This window comes from Paroedura picta, chromosome 10, assembly GCF_049243985.1.
Source record: "Paroedura picta isolate Pp20150507F chromosome 10, Ppicta_v3.0, whole genome shotgun sequence".
NCBI classification, from domain to species: Eukaryota; Metazoa; Chordata; class Lepidosauria; order Squamata; family Gekkonidae; genus Paroedura; species Paroedura picta.
This window is the reverse complement of record NC_135378.1, coordinates 62,259,574-62,278,583: the sequence shown is the minus strand read 5'-3', so window position 1 is coordinate 62,278,583 and position 19,010 is coordinate 62,259,574. Positions and strand designations below refer to the sequence as shown.

Sequence of the window (19,010 nt, the reverse complement as noted above, 5' to 3'; positions counted from 1 at the left end):
AATTAAATTTCTTTTACACTTGTTGCTTACATTGATGGATCCTTGGGAAAATTTGCAATCCATGTGCACTTCCACTTTTAGTTAAAAGGTTAATGACTTTTTATCTTTGTGAATGAATCAGTCTGTTTATTTATAGGGATGTCTGCCTTTTTGTGACTGTCTATGTAGTGACTTTCTCATCCTGTTCATTCTTATTTTCATCCTTTTTGTATAGGATGAAGGAGTTGAATCAGATGATCTGAAAAAAGACCATCCATTAAGACCTCCTCCACCTGATTCAAGTAGCATGAAGCTGACAATCAAAGAAATTTGGTTCAGTTTTGCTGCTCCCACAAATGTGCGCTCTCCGGCCCATGTATTTTCAAGGTACCATGCATTTGACTGAAGTAATTAATTGCCTCGTATGTACAGTAACAGTTAAATGCTTTTAATTGCATGCCATGAAAGCCAGTGTGACATAGTGGCCAGTGTCAGACTTGGATCTCGGAGACACTCATGTTCAAATATCCATTCAGCCACAAAAGCTTGCTGAGTGACCTTAGGCCAGTCACACACATTCAGCTTGTCTGTCTGTCTCTCTCTCTCCCTCTCTCTCCCTCTCCCCCTCCCTCTCTCTGCCGCTCTCCTTCTCTCCCTCTCTCCCTCCACCCACCCACCCATCTATCATTTATCATTTTATTTTTTATTTCCTGCCACTCGGAACCGGCTCATGGTGGGTTATAGAGAGACCAAAAATTAAAAACCCTAATCAAATGAACCATTCTGTTTGTGTCAAGTGAAAACAATTGGGTGTCAGTAAATCATCTTATAAAAGGAATATTTGTTGTATCCATAGCTGATTTTCTTTCCCACAGGCAACTGAACCTTCTAAGCACTGCAACGCCTGCTGTTGGCGCTTGGCTTGTTCCTATTGATCAAGTGAAATCCTCTTTAAACAAACTGGAAACAGAAGGAACATTACGAGTTTGTGCTGTCATGGGCTGCATAATGACTGAAGCTTTAGAGGTGGGTGGATTGATGAAAATTACCTGACCAGTGATATGTCTTGCTTGGCTTTTTAAAGTTGCTTAATTTTTCAAATATCATTTCAGGTCTTTCTGAGTTAGCAGTTCGAAGTACTGTCTGTCCAGTGTAGCCCACAGTTCACCTGGTTTAGTGCTTGGAATATGCAGGACACTCCTTATGTATACCTTCTTTAGTTATTTAGTGACCAGGCAGAACTGATAGGGATTGGATCCCACAGATCTATTCAGTTAATGATGTTTGATCCTTTTGCCATAAAATGTTGTGAAAACATAGATAATCAGATGTTTATATCACATTCTCTAGAATAACTACTTTTTGATTTCTAAGATTATATAAAGTTAGTCCTCCAGACTAGTTAATAACCTAACTAGCTATTTGATTGACAAATAATTTATAAAATGGTGTAGAAGTCTGTTTTCTAAATTATTTGAGATGACCATTCCTGAGCCTGTTTGTAGAAATACGCATAGTATGATTTCTAAAAACTCTGTGAGAAAAACAACAGTCTCGCTGTGACCAAGGAAGTGGGGGAAAGAGTAAAAAGGACCATTTGGCTCTGGGATCCCCCCCCCTTCATTCATGCCCGAGCAAAAGTGAATAACCTGGATGATAAATTTGTGTGAATTGTAATTATGAATATCTTTACACATTCAGAACAAAAGTGTCCACTTTCCTTTGAGAAGCAAGTACAATAGGCTCACTAAACTGGCCCGCTACCTACAAGAAAATCCTTCCTGTTTGCTGTGTAATATATTGCACCACTATCTTCACCAGGCAAACTATTCCATCATTGAGGATGCAACTATGGTAAGTTTGCAATTAATGTGAATAATTAGTAGCAAGTCTTGGAGTAATATTATGTTTATTATATTGAAAAACTGAATAAGTGGGTTCTTGATCAAATAATGTCTGAACTCGCCTTCGAAGCTAAAAGGACAAAACTGAGGCTATTATACTTGGGTGACATTATGAGAAGATGGCAATCTTTTTGCCATCAAATGATAGCTAGCATGGTTACTACATGGGGTTCCTTCCTTGGTAGCCTCCCATCCAAATACTAACCAGGGCTGACCTTGCAAAGCTTCTGAGATCTGATGAAATTGGTCTAGGCTGGGATATCCAGGTCAAGGTGGAAAAGACCATAATGCTAGGAAAAGTTGAAGGTATCATGTAAAAAGGAAGAGCTAACACCCTTAGTTTGCAAGACTTGAGCAAGCCTGTCAACAATAGGACATCTTGGACATCTTTAATTCACAGGGCCTCTGTAAGTCAGAAGCATCTTGACAGCATATAATGCACACACATTTGTATAGTATGTTTAGAAAATATTTGTAGAAACATCTGTTAGTGTTTCTTGTGGCAAACCTACTTTCATTATATTATCTGTATTTTTATAACGCGGTAGATTTCAAAAGTAAAATAAGTATTTAAATACTTTTGTCATATTTAAAGTAGATGTTAATTCAGCTGTATAATTTAAAATAAACATGCAGTGTTGAAAATCTTTTGACAATTTTATTAATTATTGGCTTGACCCAAGAGTAAAACTGTTTTTTTAATTATTTCTGTAGTATAACATGTTCTTTTGAATGCATTTTGTAATTATTGTATAATTTCTAGCTGAATTATTTTTAATGTTTTTATGTTTTAGGGAACTTTTTAAAAAGACTCTACCCTTTTGTAGATTAAATATGTAAAAACACGTGCAGGAATCCATGTACAGATGGCTCACTTTTTCCTGCTGTCTCCTCTTTTTCTATGTATTTTGTCAAAATTCTTTGGGGGTGGGTGGGATTATAACACAATTGGGTTCCAAGTAAAAAATTATCTTTGATGTGTGTTTGTCTTCCAGAGTGATGGCCTTCCTGCTCTTGTAACATTAAAGAAAGGTCTTATTGCCTTAGCTAGGCAGTGGATGAAATTCATTGTTGTAACACCAGCCTTCAAAGGGGTGAGTTTACATAGGCCAACTCAGCCAATGAAACTCCAGTCATCTGTACCCCATGAACAAGAGGATGGCTTTGGTTTAGACAATGGAGGTGGTCTTCAAAGTGACACAAGTGCTGATGGAGCAGAGTTTGAATTTGATGCAGGTATTTCACCTATATATTTTCAAAATAACTTCTGTCCATAAATATCATTTATCTATTTTACATTTTATTTATTACAAAGTCTCTCTTTAAGTTAGGGGTGGGACATTTCTGGTAAAAAAAACTTCAGACCTCTGACACTGTCCTCGTGCTTTTCCTGGTGTTTCATGCTTCCCATGATCAGCATTTCAGGGTACACTTTGGGTTACAGAGGAGATGAGGAAGCTGACCTCACTGACAGAAATCCCTTCCATGAATGGAGCTTTTCCACAATATTCAAGCTTATCTGTATTTTCAGAGCATTTTTGACATTTGTCCACACTGAATGTCCTCCTGTACTTCTGACTTTTAAAATAATCTGTAGAAGTTAGCTGGTGAGCAACCTACTTTCCTTGCTGAAAAAATACTCATTAAATAAGAAGCAAAATCTTACTTATTATAAATCTTTGTTCTCAGTAGAGATTCTTCTTTTCTTCTGGATGTTGTCTTTGTGGGAGGCAGGACAGTAACTTCACAAGGCTGAGGAACCTCCCTGTTCAAGGATTCTTGTACAGCAAACACCCATCATGCCCCACAGATTAGTGATAGGCAGTAAACCCTTGAAACAAGAACATCAGTTGTTCAAGTAGAAGAGAACTTTAAGAAGTAGCGAGCTGTTGCCATCTTCCCCACATGTGCTCAGGTGTTTAGCTAAGGTCAAAATATTCAATGTCAGGCAGTAAACTGTCTTCTGATCTTTTTTGAGAGGTGCATATGATAACATGACTTACATCTCTGGTATGAGAGTGTAATTGACACCTCTAAAAGCCTAGGTGTAGCTTATACACAATAGCCACAGAATAATTTTTGACGTCTCCTGCTTCTAGTTGCTACCTCTAAATTGTAAGAAGTCATAAACTGGCACTCAGAGTACCTCCAGAGAAACCCTTTAATCTGTGCAGAAGACAAGGCAGGTGTTTAAAGACAGTTTCATTGTTATGGAAAGAGAAAAAGAAGGAAGAAGAGCTGGGTTTTTTTTGTAACCCACTTTTTACTACCCAAAAGTCAAAGTGGCTTACAATTGCCTATTCTTCCTCCCCTGTGAGGCAGAGAGAGCTCTGAGAGAGCTAGACTGGCCCAAGGTCACCCAGATGGCTGCATGTGGAAGGAGTGGGAATCAACTCAATTTTCCAGATTAGAGGCTGCCACTCTTAACCAGTACATCAAATGGGTCCATAGCCAGAATAAGTGTAGTGGGTGGGCCACCCTATCAGTTTGGTAAACCTATAGTTCCACCTATGTGAGAGACTGTCTTCAATCAGGAGGTAATCCAATTCCTGAAGGTGAAGTCTACCCTCTGGCCTTGAGTTGGAATATTACGACTGAGATGGACTTCTTTAGAGAAATGTACTTAGCTGAACATCTTGAACTTGCCGTTCTGACCTCACTTGGAAGAAAAGTTCATTTAAATCAGCAACCAATCAGAAAACAAGGGCTGTCTGGGAATTAAGTGTTTTAAACGTGATTAGAATTGGCAGGATTGGTCAGTAAAACAAGTGCTTTTCTTCTGCATTACCCCTTATGTGATCCCTTTAAAAACATGTTTTCTGTGTATCCACAAAGTGGATTTTTTGCCATGTTCTGGAGTCTACAGTAGTGATATCTGACAATTTGCTACTCTGGCTAACCTTATTTATTAGGGTTAGTGTCAACTGAAAAAACAATAGAATCTTAAGCATTTTCGGCTGTTCTTGAACATGCAATCAACTGCAGATAATGTCCTTTGGCAGCTAATACATACTCATTCAATACTGTTAGTTCTTTTTGAAGTAATGTAGGCCAATGAGAGGGAGAATATTGTAGTTCTGATAACAGTTCCAAGGCTAATCATTACTTAATTGTGTTGAAATCCTTTTTGTATGTGCCACAAAGCCATTGAAAAAGTAATGTGTTTATTGGAAAAGGTCTTTGGCATTTTGTTTCAACTTAAATACAGTGTGGCAGAAGCACCCTAACTAATCAAGTTGCTCTGCAAAGTTCTTCCCTTTGTTAATGTAAACAGACAAAAAGAACTTGACACAAAGGCTGTTGTGAAAGTAGCCCACAATTGTAAGCTAGTTCACACTAGTGGCCAGCAAGCTTGGGGGGGGGGGGAGTAGGCATGAAGAACAACTTCCTTTGAAATGCATTGTGTCCCTAGAAATATCAACCGGCCTAAGTTTAGGGTCTCAATGCATGTAATTTGCATACCAAATATAAATGAGAGCTTTCAGACAAACCCAGTAATAAGTGCTCTCAGTAGCAAATGGCTTTGGCTTCTTTTCCCTTGTAATTAATTTGTACAAACTGTTGCATGTTTCAGCCACTGTCAGTGAACATACAATGCTTTTGGAAGGAACTGGTACCCGCCCTCCACCTGCTGGAGTATCTTCTGGACCTGTGACTGGTGCTGAAATTATGAGAAAGCTATCAAAGACTCACACACATAGTGATTCTGCCCTTAAAATAAAGGTAAAAATGTTTTATTCTGAAAGTGAGGAAAGGGTGAAAGATGGATGGATGAATACATAGCTAGAGCCCAGATGGATCAGACTAGCGGTCCACCTAGTCCAGCATACTGTTTGACACAGCAGCCAACCTGGAGGGCCAAACAAACAGCTAAAGCTCCCCCAGCTCTGGCATTGAGTGGTTTGCTGCCTTTGTGTATGGATACAGCATTTGGGGAAGAAAAAGATAAGTAATCAGTGTTGAAATTTGATTATTGTGCTTTCCAGTCAGTTCAATGACAGTGCAGGTATAGTAATCTAGCTCCAGATCTGTGTTCCTCTGTGAAGAAGCTAGTCTTTTATGTTTCTGTGCATTTTATCATGGGTATGAGTTGGCCATTGGATTTTTAATATGATCTATGTATTTTCAGGGTATCCATCCATATCACTCCCTGAGCTATACTAGTGGAGATACAGCTACAGACTCACCAGTGCATGTTGGACGTTCTGGAATGCTTATCAAAGAAAGTCCAAGGAAAGAAAGTCTGCTGAGTTACCTGACAGGAAGTTTTCCTAGCCTACATAATCTTTTGGAAGGAACTCCTCAAAGAAATCCAACAGCCCCTAAAAGTAGTTCTTTAACAAGAACAGGTACAAAGTACATTGTACTATTCTTTAGTTTTCAGTAGTTAAAAGTTAAATAAAAATTGGTTGTTGAGGGTTTCATTAGTGCCAGTCCAAAGGTTGCAGTCTTATCTTTTGACTAAATTGTTGGCAAGCATTATACTGCTAGAGAGCCCACTGGAGGTTTATTTTTCCTACTTAATAGGCAGTCTTTAGTGCTAAATTTGCAACATTCATTCCAAATTTTGAAGGCATGATGTAATGTAAACAGTAAACATGTTGTGAAAACTCAAAAACAGGCAGCTTAGCCAATGTCAAACTTTAAAAATTCATTGTCATACCCAACTTCAGTATTGGTATACAAAATTATTTAGGTTAAGAATCAAGGAGTCAGCAGTCCACAGACTACAATAATGTCTTTTTTTGTAGTACATAACTGGTGTCATTATTATAGTTGAAATTAAGCTATTATTTAGTTGACACCTACTTACCCATATTTGCCGGCGTATAAAATGACCCCCCAACTTTTCCACTCAAAATATAGAGTTTGTTACATTACAGTACAGTACTATGGGCCACTATGGGCAGCTATGTCTATCCCAACTGAAGTGCACCCAGCGTATAGGATGACCCCCCCCCCCACTTGGAGGCATGTTTTTTAGGGGGGAAAAGTAGTCTTATACATCAGCAAATACTGTATGTTCAGTAGTGGAAATATTGAATGTCAGTATTATTTCTGAATGAAGTCATGCAGATAGTTTATGCATGGTATTTTCCAGCAGTATGCTTTTTAATTAATTCAAAGCAGCAAGTAACAGTGATCCTTTGGGGGCAGTGGTCTAAGCACCAGCATCTTCAGAACAGGGACACAGTGATGAGGTTTATTAATTCAGTTAAGGCAGCCTTTCTCAACTTTCTTACCACTGAGAAACCCATGAAGCATTCTTCTGGCTTCCAGAAATCCCAGAAGTAGTGTGATCGTGCAGAATATGTTGGGAAGCATAGCTGTGTATGCACGCACCTGGGCCACTCCTCTTCCCACCTCCTCCAGACCTATCATTGGCCATTTTGGAAGGGTCAAGCAGGTTGACATGACCATATATGGTCATATTACAAATAAATGTTTGTAATTTATTTGTAATTTGCTAACTCCCACCCGTTCGGAAAACCCTTCCAGGGCCAAGAAGAAACCCCAGGGTTTCATGAAACCCTGGTTGAGAAAACCTGAGTTAAGCATATGGCCACACAGCGAGGCCTGTTAAATATCTTGTTTTTGTATCCATGTTATATTAACTTAGTACTAACGTTGCAGTTGATGCTATCTGTTTCCTTAGAATATGTTCTTGTGGCCAGGAACTGAGAAAGTATTTTTCCCCCTGTATTACCTGAATACCAGTTTTATGGGACATACATTGAATTAACTGTGTTGTATTTGATGTCCATTTAGTAAACACAGTGCCCTCTGACATGTTGTCAGAACATCCTTTATTAACTGAGCCATCATCAGTGAGCTTTTACAACTGGATGTCAAATGCTGTGGGCAACAGAGGAAGTATGGTTCAAGAGTCTCCTGTCACCAAATCTGGACACAATAGTCTTCCAACAGGTATTAACTAGAAGCTTTAATAATGCATTTTTTTAAAATAAACTATTCCTGAAGTTTCTACATGAATGAGAAAAACTTCGAACATGGAATGGTGTCTTCAAATCATTTAAGTTTTGAACATAAGGAGAATCTTCCTGAATGAGACCAAAGATCTAGCATGTTGTGTCTAATTTCAGTACCAACAAAGTGTGTATAAAATGGTTCTCCATCAACTGGCATTTGGGAGTGCAGGGCCCCTGAACACTCAGGTACTGTTTAGCTGTTGCATCCAATAGCCTTAAGTACCTGGATTATATTGCTACCTATAGTTCAATTAACTGTAGGCTAAAAGTGATGTCTGTGCCAGACCCTGATTTAAAGCCATGAGGCTGCTGATATTTTCCAGAAGAGGAACATTCCGCAATGTTCTAATTTGCAATCTTTCTCCAAAAAAAGAAAAGTTGACAATTTCTAGTTTTCACTAATTGGGGAACAGCTAATGGTTTTTATTTTTGTTATGCAATCAAAGACCTGAAACTGTTCTTCGAAAGAGAGACGGAATGAACTCCACATGATGTGTATTTCACCTGATATTTACTAATGCTACTGTTCATAATATTCATACCCCTAGTAATTTCTTCTATATTTGTGCATTGTCAGCTTACACTGAAAGATGCAAAATGTCTTTCTCCTTGCACCAATTCAGTTCTTCATATATATAGCTATATAAAACTGAATAAGTCTGCAGTGTTCAGAACTAGGTATGATACAAGGGAATTAAGACAGACATGGTATTGTTTTGTAGGTGTGGCCCCAAATCTTCCCACTATACCTTCTGCATCTGACTTCAACACAGTACTTTCCAGTGATCAGAACACATTGGATGGAACACATTCACAACACAGTACCAGTCAGGATGATATTGCTGGTATAGAGGAAGGTAACCATGGATTTCCTGCAGTTCAACTTGCTGATGCCCAGGTGGGTGTTTGGATGCCTTTAAAATTGAAGGAGACTTTTCACAACAAATGAAATGTGGGACCTATATGTAATTATGTAAACGTATAGAAGTTCCAGTATTTGATTTTCTGATATTTCTGGTTAAACGTGTAATCTCGTTGTTTGTGCTTTGTATCATTCTTTCTCACTAGGTTCTCTTTAAACAATTAAGGGGATTTTTTGCATTTAATTACATTTAGGTTCTGCCTTTTAAGGGGAAAAAACCCTCAATGCTAGTGAGACAATTAAAATCATTTTACATATGTATGTATGTATGTATGTATGTATGTATGTATGTATGTATGTATGTATGTATATTTAAAAAGATAGATTCAGTAATAAGGAAAAGTTCTTAACTATATATAAGACACGAAGAGATGATGTACATAGCTGGTAAAATACTTTATTGAGAGCTGTTGATCCAGGCCATACAGTGTGCTATTGGTATGAACTGCTGTTGCATTCAGTACTTCCTGAGGTTTCCGAGCTCTTTCCAAAGGACAGCTTCACAGGTATTTGTGAATTTTGAAAGGCCTTTGAAAGCTGTGCTGTTTCCTTGAGTTTGAGCACTGTTAAGGATGCCAGCCATTCTGATAAAAAAACGACCAACCAACTACAAAAACATTCTCTAAGTTAATGGTTTAATTTTCAGTATATTGCCAATCATGATATTAGATTCTTTGGGAGTACAACTCTGAGAAGAACTCAGTTTCCAAAGCCAAGGAAGCCTTGGTCAATTTCATTATCAACTGAAAATGAAATACTTAGTTAAATAAATGCATAACACTTTATTTTCATATACTGCCCTTCCCATGAGGCTCAGGGCAGGTACTATCAGTGTATAAAATACGATAATATTAAAATCATGTTTACATTTTAAAAGTCAAAGTACAGTCTGTCTGCTAACTAAATAATTATTAAATGTTAAAGGGGGAATTCTTATTGTGGTGGTATATTCTCTTCAAGGGATGTTTTCAAGGGAGGCCAGCCAGTTAGAAGTTTAAGAGTTGTATTCCTAGCTTTAAACATAGGCCTGGGGGAATAACTTTCAGAAGCAGCCTGACAATAGCCTCTTTCATTTTCTCCGAGAATGTTCCTGGAGATAGAGACAATTTGATAATTTCCCAAAGTGGGGCCTGGATCTCCTCTCTACCAGCTTTCACCAATCATGAGGTAGACAGATCTAGAGGACATGTGGTTGGCTGAACAGCTGCTAGGGCCATGTCCACATCAGACAAGGAGAGTAGACTATAAGTCCAAAATTGGGCCAATGTCCAAGGGAAGCTATGTTCTCATGTAAGCTAGTTTGTCATATTGATTTTTACCATGCAAGTTTTGTTGGTTTTTAAGATGCAGCTGGACTTGAATTTTGCTCATTTACTACAGACATGGCTGGAAATACTAGAAGCAACTTCAAGATTGTAGCTGTGTTTTTGCAGATGTCAAAAGAATTTTATAATTTTATCTCATTTTTATAGGTTGTATTCAAACCTTTGCTAAGCCACATAGGGATCCAATCACAGGATGCAGTGCCGCTGTGCTATCGGATGTACTTTGGAGAACATCTTTCTTTCTCCGGGACCCTGGATTGTCTTCGAGCAGACATCGTGGATTCAGATACAGCAAAGGAGAGAAGAAGCAAAAGAGCACGAAGGTATGCTGCTCAAATCTTAAGATTATGCATTGATATTTGAAGATCATCAGCGTGCTTATTATTTGTTTTGGAACAGTTGGCCTTGTTTATTTCTTTGTTTCCCCCTGGAAAGTCGGAGGCAATTCAAACACAGAAGAAAATTTTGGACTGGGAGTGCAGGAAACTGATTGGTGTTAAAGTTGGAGTGGTAGGCTTTTATAGAACTTGCAATGGAGTATTGTTTTAACTGCTGTTGGATCATTCTGCATAAAGGCCTCTTCTTAGGGAGTATGTGGGTGAGATAGTAAGCTGAATAGCTCTGGTTTGGTAGTGTACCTGTGGAGCAACAGCTGAAAGAGCTGATTTTTATTGACTTTTTTGTAGCTTTCTCGCATGTGTGGTTGTGGGGAGGGGGAAAAGTTTCCCTGAGAACATGCTATTAAATCTGGAAGACTGGTGAAGCAGTACCAATTATCAACATGAAATTATTAACAAGGAAATGCTCAATTTTTCTCATGGGAGTTGGTCCTTAGTTGCTATTTACAGCACCAGATGAGGAAATATGCTCAATTGTATGAGGAAAACATGTAATTCAAGGACCCTTAGTGTTACCATAGATATTACGTAGCACAGTAAACATGGGCAAAGTGTCCAAGGAAGGGTTAGCCTTCAAAAAGGGAGTGGAATTTAAGTGCCGTATAATCATTAAACAAATAATTTTTAAAGTTTTATTTTTCTTTCTTAGGCAAGGAGCAGTTAATCTTCCTCCTCTTGAATTTAAACCTGCGTTAATGTTGGAAACCTTCAGCCTGAGTGCTGTTATAATGGAGAAATCAGTTAGTACACCTCAGAACCCCACCAGTGCCCTTGCCTTTCATGACTTCAATAAACGTCATTATAGCACTTTTCACTGCAATTTTACAATCTCTTGCCAGTCTATAAGCCAGCATGTAGATATGGCACTGGTGCGTCTCATTCACCAGTTCAGCACCATGATAGATGATATCAAAGCTACACAGACAGACATCAAGCTCAGCAGGTACACGGCTGGTTCTGCTTCTCCAACGCCGACCTTTAAAACTCGCAAGCACAGAGACTTCCGTTCTTCTGACTTCAGTCGCAGCTCTCGAGGCAGCCTCAATGGTGGCAACAGAGTAAACAATGCAAAAAATAAACGTCCAAACAATGAGAATAATAAAAAAGAATCTCGAAACAAGAACTCCCTAGGGAGGTCAGAAAGAAGAACTTCTAAAGTATCCAGGAAAGGTTCAAAGGATGTTGTTGATCATGTGACTATTCATATGGATGACTCTGATTCAATTACCGTATCGGAGCAAAGTGAACCTTCAGCAGAATGCTGGCAAAATATGTATAAACTGCTAAACTTTTATTCTCTTATCTTGGATCCAACTGGGATTTTAGAAAAGTCTTCTGAAACATTTTGTCCAGCAGGTAAGAAAGCCTTTGGAGAGTTGGAAGTTCTTAGACAATCACTAGAATGAGGATTCAGACATACAACAGTAATTGCCACTCAATACTCCTAGCCTGTCATTTATCCTTTGATTAGCAAAATTAGGTTATTTGATTCCAGGTCAGAGGTAATCTAAATCAATATAAAAAAAACTGAATTTTTATTCTGTAATTTCTTAATGTTATTTATGTATTAATGGCAACTTTATATTTGATTCATGTTAATCACAGAGGATTTCCACAAATAGAGGGGAGGATATTATTGCACATTTCGCTTCTTCCACTGCAACCTCCAGTCTACCCTCTTTCATGTTCATTGCGGGGGTTCCCTTTTCTTCCAAGGGCAGCATTTGGAAAGAGAGTAGAAAAGTCCTGTTCTGTTGATGTTTTATGTCTTTGGAAATCTCCAGCAGGTGTAAGCCATTATGATCCCTATATTTGTTAAAACATTCTATGAATCTTCTTATCTACAAAGTATGACACATGCATTGAATGCATAAGAAAAAGATTAAATATGAATTCTACTCTTTCTGTTCTTGTACTTCTGCTTTCCTGCTATCTGTTTTCTGTAGGTGTTCGGAGTCCTACTGAGCCTGCATGTAGAGTAATATTTGAGAATGAGCAGGATAACAACAGCTTAAGCAGAACACAGAGAAAGCGCAGTTTAGTCACCTCTGAACCTCAGCATGTGACCTTGATAGTATTTGGAATAGGCATGGTGAATCGCACGCATCTTGAAGCAGATATTGGTGGGCTAACAATGGAAGCTGAGCTGAAGAGGATCCATGGGAGTTTTACACTCAAAGAAAAAATGAAAGGTAGATTGAGTATCTGAAAATACATTATTGTTGATCTTCTACGATAATAAAATTAAGTAATAAGTAAAACATTTTTGGTACAAATAAATATACCATTATGTCATAATCTGGAAAGCCTCCTTTCTGACATTGTATGTTCTTTATTGAAATAAATTCATGGAGAAAATAGTTACCATACCGCTGAATAAACAGGCATAATATTGTATTTTCTCCCAAATGATGTATTTAAATAATTCGAAAAGTTAGTGTTAAAATTACATCCAGGTTGTTTATTCTGTTCTTGAACGATTACAGTAAGTGCATTTTAGCAATTAAAAATAATTATTCCTTTATACTTTGCCTATGCTATTATGAAAATGCAAACAGTATAACATTTCACACAGGTTTAACCTATTTTTTTTAATTTAAAGATATACTTCATCAAAAGATGACGGAGACAAGTGCTACTGCTCACATTGGTGGTGTTAATATTGTTCTGTTGGAAGGGATCACACCAAATATTCAGTAAGTGCAAAGTTAAAAAAAAGTCAATGAAGATTCTCCAACCAGTTAGAAGGTCTCTGTTATACCCAAACAATATAACATGAAGAGCCGCACTATTTTTTTAGGCATTTAATTTAGCTGAATTTTCAAAATCTGTTATAGGCAAAAAAACTTAAGAGAGCAAAGGCACCAAGAAAGAAATGAGTTTTTCTGACTTCATTTTAGGTATATAATTGCACCCACAAATTATATTCAGGGAAAATAACATTAAATGTTACTAAAATTGTATAGTATTAATGAGCAACTACTTCATAGTGTGAAGTGGCTGGAATCCCAGAGGTTATCTATTCACATAATTTTTAGAACAATTATTGGAACCACCTTAAATCTAAAATCTAAAAGATGAAGAATGATGACCCTATGTTATTTACTACTTAGCTAGCACTTTTGCTCAATTGCCAGAGTCCCCAGTTTAAGGGCTGACCACTTTAGTCCAAGTCATTGAGGGAGCTGAGCATAAATTCAAAAACTAGAGAGGCAGCCAAGGGTTTAGAGAGCCAGAACCCCCTCAGGTATGGAGCATGAATGGATCTGAGAGATGCCAGGCAGGGCAAGTTCTGAAAACCCCCAAGCATTTTGACCTTCGCCCATCTTCTGTTCGCTGTGAATTTATCCTAAATATGCCTCTTGTTTGCTCTCCCCTTTCCTTTCAACCTGAAAGTGATAATTTTAATTTTATAATGTGTGGTTTTTTAGTAGTAGGCAAATTTCTGAATGTTTTAAATCAAGAATTTAATGAGCTATGCAGCTTTATGACAATGGAGAATCTTAATAGTGGGTTGAATCCTGTCATCCTGTTCTGCTGTCTGTTTCTATGTAAGGTGAATCCTGCTGATAAAATTCTTCTACCCAAAGAGTAGGCTTTTGCATTAGCAGAAAGTTCCTATACTGGAGCAATGCAGCAGTATTAGTGAAGCAGATTGAAAAGATCCATCCAAATTGTGCTAGAGCCTCTGGACTACCTGTGGAGATTCTTAAAACAGTAGTTGCCTTCTTATGCTGTGTGTTTCATATGCAAAATGTATCTTTTCAGAGAACACTTAATTTGCTGTGCTGAATAATACTAATTGCTTCATTGTTTACAATTAACATCTGATGTCAATACAGATGTCTTCACCTATTCGTGCATGAACCTCACTTTGATAGCTTGCTTAACTGATCCACTTTTCCAATGTTTCTCAGTTTCAACTGAGTTGAAAATGCATGATTTTTTTCTTCCGTTTGAGCCTTCTAAATTAGAATAGCAAGACAATAGAGCATTCTTGATTTTTAAAAAGTAGTTTACTTTTACTTTTTTCAGTACCACCAAGCTAACCCTCAGTATACTATTTTAGTCATTAAAATATTCATAATTGAAAGATTTGACATGCTATGAAAATAGCTAAATGTTGGATCCTTTTCTCTGAAACTACTTTTCTGTCCTCTGCATTATTTAAAATTTCCTTAGAAGTACAGGCTTGCTGCTTCTATCAATGTGTACTCCTATAGGAATTTACTTAAATAGAAAGGGAACTGCCTCTATATACAGATCCCTTTATGCAATAATAAAACGTTATCCTCATTGAAATAGATGGGCAAGTCCTTGACGGGACTGCTCCCTTAAACTATGGGAGGTCACTTATAAATGTTAATATTTTAATATATTGGTCATATTGTGGGTTACAAATGCCTAACTAATTTCTTCTGCATGACTATTTATTCTTTATTTTGCTTTGTTTTTGTTTCTTCGCAATCTCCAATCTTCACCTATAGACTGGAGGATTTCCCTACATCTCCAACAAGTACAGCCAAACAAGAATTTCTGTATGTCGCATTACATTTAAATGGCTTGCAATTAGCACTTTGTGCAGTATAGTTAGGATGCATTTTATTTTCTTGAAATGTACTCAGCTCTTCCTTAATTATAGCAAATGTGTTGGAAAAACAGAATATAGTTGATATGACATACTAATCAGCCTAGATTTGAAACCTCACCACAGAAGGTAGTTGTTAAAGGTGTTTTTTTTTAAATGTAGCTTTGCTGATGAACTGCTTTTCTACAGTTGCTAATAACTTTCAATATGGTCCAGGGTCTGGCGGGCACATGATACAGCAGCCTTGCTTAAGCTAAGCGTGCTTGGATGGGCGATCACCTGGAGATCTTGTGCAAGTTGCCTTGGTTTTTATAAATATAAATGAATTATATAAATGCAAGCCGTGGTGATCACATAAGTCAGTTTGGCTGGCTTTGATTATATGCATTTCTGCTAAGTTATCCAAACTGGCTCACTGTTGATATGCTGGGAATGGCTCTCCTTAGAGTGCTAGAGAAATCTCTCGTGTGAATTCTGTTGCTCAGGAGATGCCTCAGAAATACCATATTGCTATTATCCAAAAGAGGGCTAGTGTTTGCTTTTATTTATACATACGTTCTCAGTGGGGACCAAAGCACTTTACAATATCACCGCCATCCCCTTATTTACTTTATCCTTACTACAACATCCTGTGAGATAGGTTAGACAGAGAGAGAGAGTGAGTGTGTGTGACTGGTCCAAGATTCATCCAGCAAACTACTATAGTGGAATATAAATCCAGATTTTGCTCTTCAAATCCTAATCTGCGTTGGTTGACTGATGGTATGTGTGTCACATACAGCATCTAATAGTATAGAATTTATTTAAATTATTTTTGTCATGGAAGAGCATATATTTTTAAAGGGAGAAGGAGGAAATTAAATAATATTTTAAAATCTTTTATATAGCAAAAGCAGTTTTAATCAGGGTTGAGGATGAATTCTGCCTCACCTAAAATCTAGATTGCAAATCTACATTTTAGCAAGCAGAATGATTTGCAGAGCAGGCCCAAAACACCCACACCCTAGTTTTAACAGGTTTTTTTGTCAGTTCTGGACATAATCTATGAGATTTATTTTAGTACTAGTAGGAATGCAATGGGCTCTAATGGCGTACCTGAAGCCCACGCGGCCAGGCAGTACGTCGGTGGTGCCACCAAGTGAGGTTGGAGGCGGGCCGCCGACAGGGCAAGCCTCGGGTGGTGGCAAGAGGCCCCAGCGCCCCATCGGGTCGAGGTAGGCGCTGGGGCGGCTGGCCGAGCACTTGCATGTGGGCAGGCAGAGACAGCAAGAGCGACCCGGGAGAGTGGTGAGTTGGGTGCTCGCAGGGAGGTGAGCAGTGAGTGGGGGGGGGGGCGACCAGCTGGGTGGGAGAATAGGTAGGAGGTTGTCGGCAGCAGTGCAGATGCAGGCAGCCAGGCGGGCTAGCAAGTGGGTGGCCAGGATCATTCCCAGCAGCGGGCAGGACTCGCGGAGGCAGGCCGGGAGGTGAGGGAGCAGACAGCTCGCGGCCAAGGTTGGGGGACAGGATGCAGATGGGAAGGTAGGTGGGCAGAGCGGGGAGCTACCAGCTGGCAGCGATGATAGGGCAGAAGGCTGTCTGGGGGAGATGCAGCAGGCCCAGCTGCTGGGCCCTGTACGACCCGGACTTGGCCGCCTACATGGCTGTTTGTAAATTATAAAGAGGTACTGCAAGGAATAATTGAAATCATTTTTAGTTGGTTGCTGAAGGCTTTCAGATGCAGTTCATTATTTGATTTACTAGATTTTTCACATTTTATACTACAAACAAAAAATTTGCTTCAACAATATTTGATAAAATACTTCTGTTAAATAATGGCATATATTTTATGAAAGTTCAGATGCACTCAGTCTCAACTGTAAAATCAGATTTGAGTTTGAGAGTCTTGTTTATTTTTATAAAATAAAATATATTCATAATTTTGTGGGATGATTCCTTTTAGCTAGCATATTTGTGGAGATTCTAGTGCTGGAAAGTATCATCAAATCGCAACATGGCAATCTTGTAGGGTTTCTAAGGCATGAGATGGTTTGGCATTGCCTGCCTCTAATGGGACTTTCTTGGTGGTATCCCATACTTAGTTGGGTTTTAATAGCCAATGACAGATTTTAAAATTTAAATTCTACACTAATATTTTTTGGGGGTAGCCTGGTCAATCCAGGTCAGGTCATAAAGGTTCTGGCAACAACATTTAGAATTATTTAGCAGTGAAATTATCCTTGTGAAATTGCTCATGGCAATTAACCAGTTTCAAAAAGTAGTTGACATGCTCTGCAATTATCTGAAGTAGCACAATGCAGTCTTGAGGCTATAGTACTATACATTCTGATAAGAAAGACTGAATATAAAAATTTTAAAACCTAGCTGTGATCACTTATTTACTTGTTAAAATTGTGGACTAGAACATTCCAGAGAGTTGGCATCGGTTAGGACTGATGCCAGTAGATCTGTCAGTGGAAGGCACTGGTGGATGCAGATTATTGCCATATTCTCTCACCCCCGTCCTGGAAAAGTTTTTCTTGGGATCGTGGAACCTTCATTAATTGACAGACATCTAGGTTCGGAGGAGGCTGCAGAGAGTAGGGAGAAGGGCTGAAATAGTCCCTCCCTTCTTTAAGTGCAGGTCTATTGAGAGAAGAGAGGGGACAGATTTCATCCCCTTCCTTGGAGCAACTTCTTTATCATCATTGCTGTTAAGCCACCTTAATCCTTCAAGTCCAAGAATCTGCTTTCCTAGGATCTGAAAGGACTTCTGGAGGAAAGGGATACAGTATGCTTTTTGTTTATTTTTCCTGTAAACTGCCCTGAGCTTTTGGGAAGGGCGGTGTATAAATATAATAATAATAAATTCTGCTGGATCCTGCCCTTTTAACATATATTATGGTGAAATTTAAATTTTGAAAACTGCCATTGGCTATTAAAAGCCAACTAAAATAAAATAAATAATTCAATCAAAATCGGATTGAAAATTTCTGAGGTAACTCTGAGGTAAAATCAGTATATCCACAAACCTTAGGTCTTATGTTTCAAGCTAATGGGAGTTTCTTAAGCTATTAACTACATCCTTTATGTTGAGATGAGGCTTTTGTTCCAGTGTTGTCCCAAACACTCTAGTACGGTGCTCCCTAACCACCAGGCTTTGGAGGCCTCGATACCGGGCCGCGGTGAGGGGGAGGAAGGTGCTGGAGCGCCAGTAGGCACAACTCCTTACCCACCACCGGTGTGGCGCGTGTGCACGCGCACGCTCGCTGCACCGGGAGCAATCAGCCACCTCCCGGCGCAGCGAGCACCGCGCTGCATGGGGGGGGGGGAGGCACAGATGTTTGCTGGCACCTGCAAAAGTGCAGGTGCAGCAGGTCTGCGCCTGTGCCTCCCCTCGCTGCGCGCTCCCGGCGCAGCAAGCGCCACGCCACTGGGGGGAGGGAGGCGTTCCTGCTGGTTTGCCGGTGCTGGTGTTTCCCTCTGCCCCCCGGCCCCCGTGCCTCCCTTTCCCCCCCCCCTCGGTCCCCAGCCTGAAAAAGGTTGGGGACCGCTGCTCTAGTACATTTCCTTTGAGTATTCTCTTTTGGTTTCCAAAAGATTGATACGCTCTTTCCAGTACCTTCTTTTGAAACACCAGTACTCATCCTGAATTTTTAACTGACATTTGAGGTATCAAAAGACCAGGGATCTCTTCACTCTTCAGAACTAACTTCCTATTTGACTGGGAAGAGAAATTCTCCTCTAACTATAAGATCTATCTGTTACTTGCAGCAATATTCTGGGTTCAGATGTGTGCCCTTGCTATTTTTGTAAATCTCACTTTTTCATACTATAAAACACAGATCAACAAAAACACAATATGACCGAAGAATTACACATAATTAATATCAGCTCTGCTATGAGTCCAATGACAAGAGTTCAA

At 39.0% G+C, this 19,010-nt stretch overlaps 1 protein-coding gene across 22 annotated transcripts in view; it reads left to right on the top strand.

Moving 5' to 3' along the window:
- The window catches only part of BLTP1 (bridge-like lipid transfer protein family member 1), a 156,844-nt gene that overhangs the window by 83,478 nt on the left and 54,356 nt on the right, over positions 1-19,010 (top strand). For 17 of the 22 annotated variants that reach the window (XM_077300399.1, XM_077300398.1, XM_077300394.1 and 14 more), the window contains exons 38-50: positions 215-366; positions 855-1,005; positions 1,681-1,833; positions 2,879-3,119; positions 5,458-5,606; positions 6,013-6,232; positions 7,653-7,811; positions 8,596-8,771; positions 10,268-10,443; positions 11,168-11,874; positions 12,465-12,710; positions 13,121-13,214; positions 15,006-15,056. In XM_077300399.1, coding sequence (XP_077156514.1) covers positions 215-366; positions 855-1,005; positions 1,681-1,833; positions 2,879-3,119; positions 5,458-5,606; positions 6,013-6,232; positions 7,653-7,811; positions 8,596-8,771; positions 10,268-10,443; positions 11,168-11,874; positions 12,465-12,710; positions 13,121-13,214; positions 15,006-15,056 — 2,675 coding nt within the window. The remainder of the gene's footprint in view (positions 1-214; positions 367-854; positions 1,006-1,680; positions 1,834-2,878; positions 3,120-5,457; positions 5,607-6,012; positions 6,233-7,652; positions 7,812-8,595; positions 8,772-10,267; positions 10,444-11,167; positions 11,875-12,464; positions 12,711-13,120; positions 13,215-15,005; positions 15,057-19,010) is intronic. The other 5 variants (XM_077300402.1, XM_077300401.1, XM_077300400.1 and 2 more) reach the window with 1 other exon arrangement.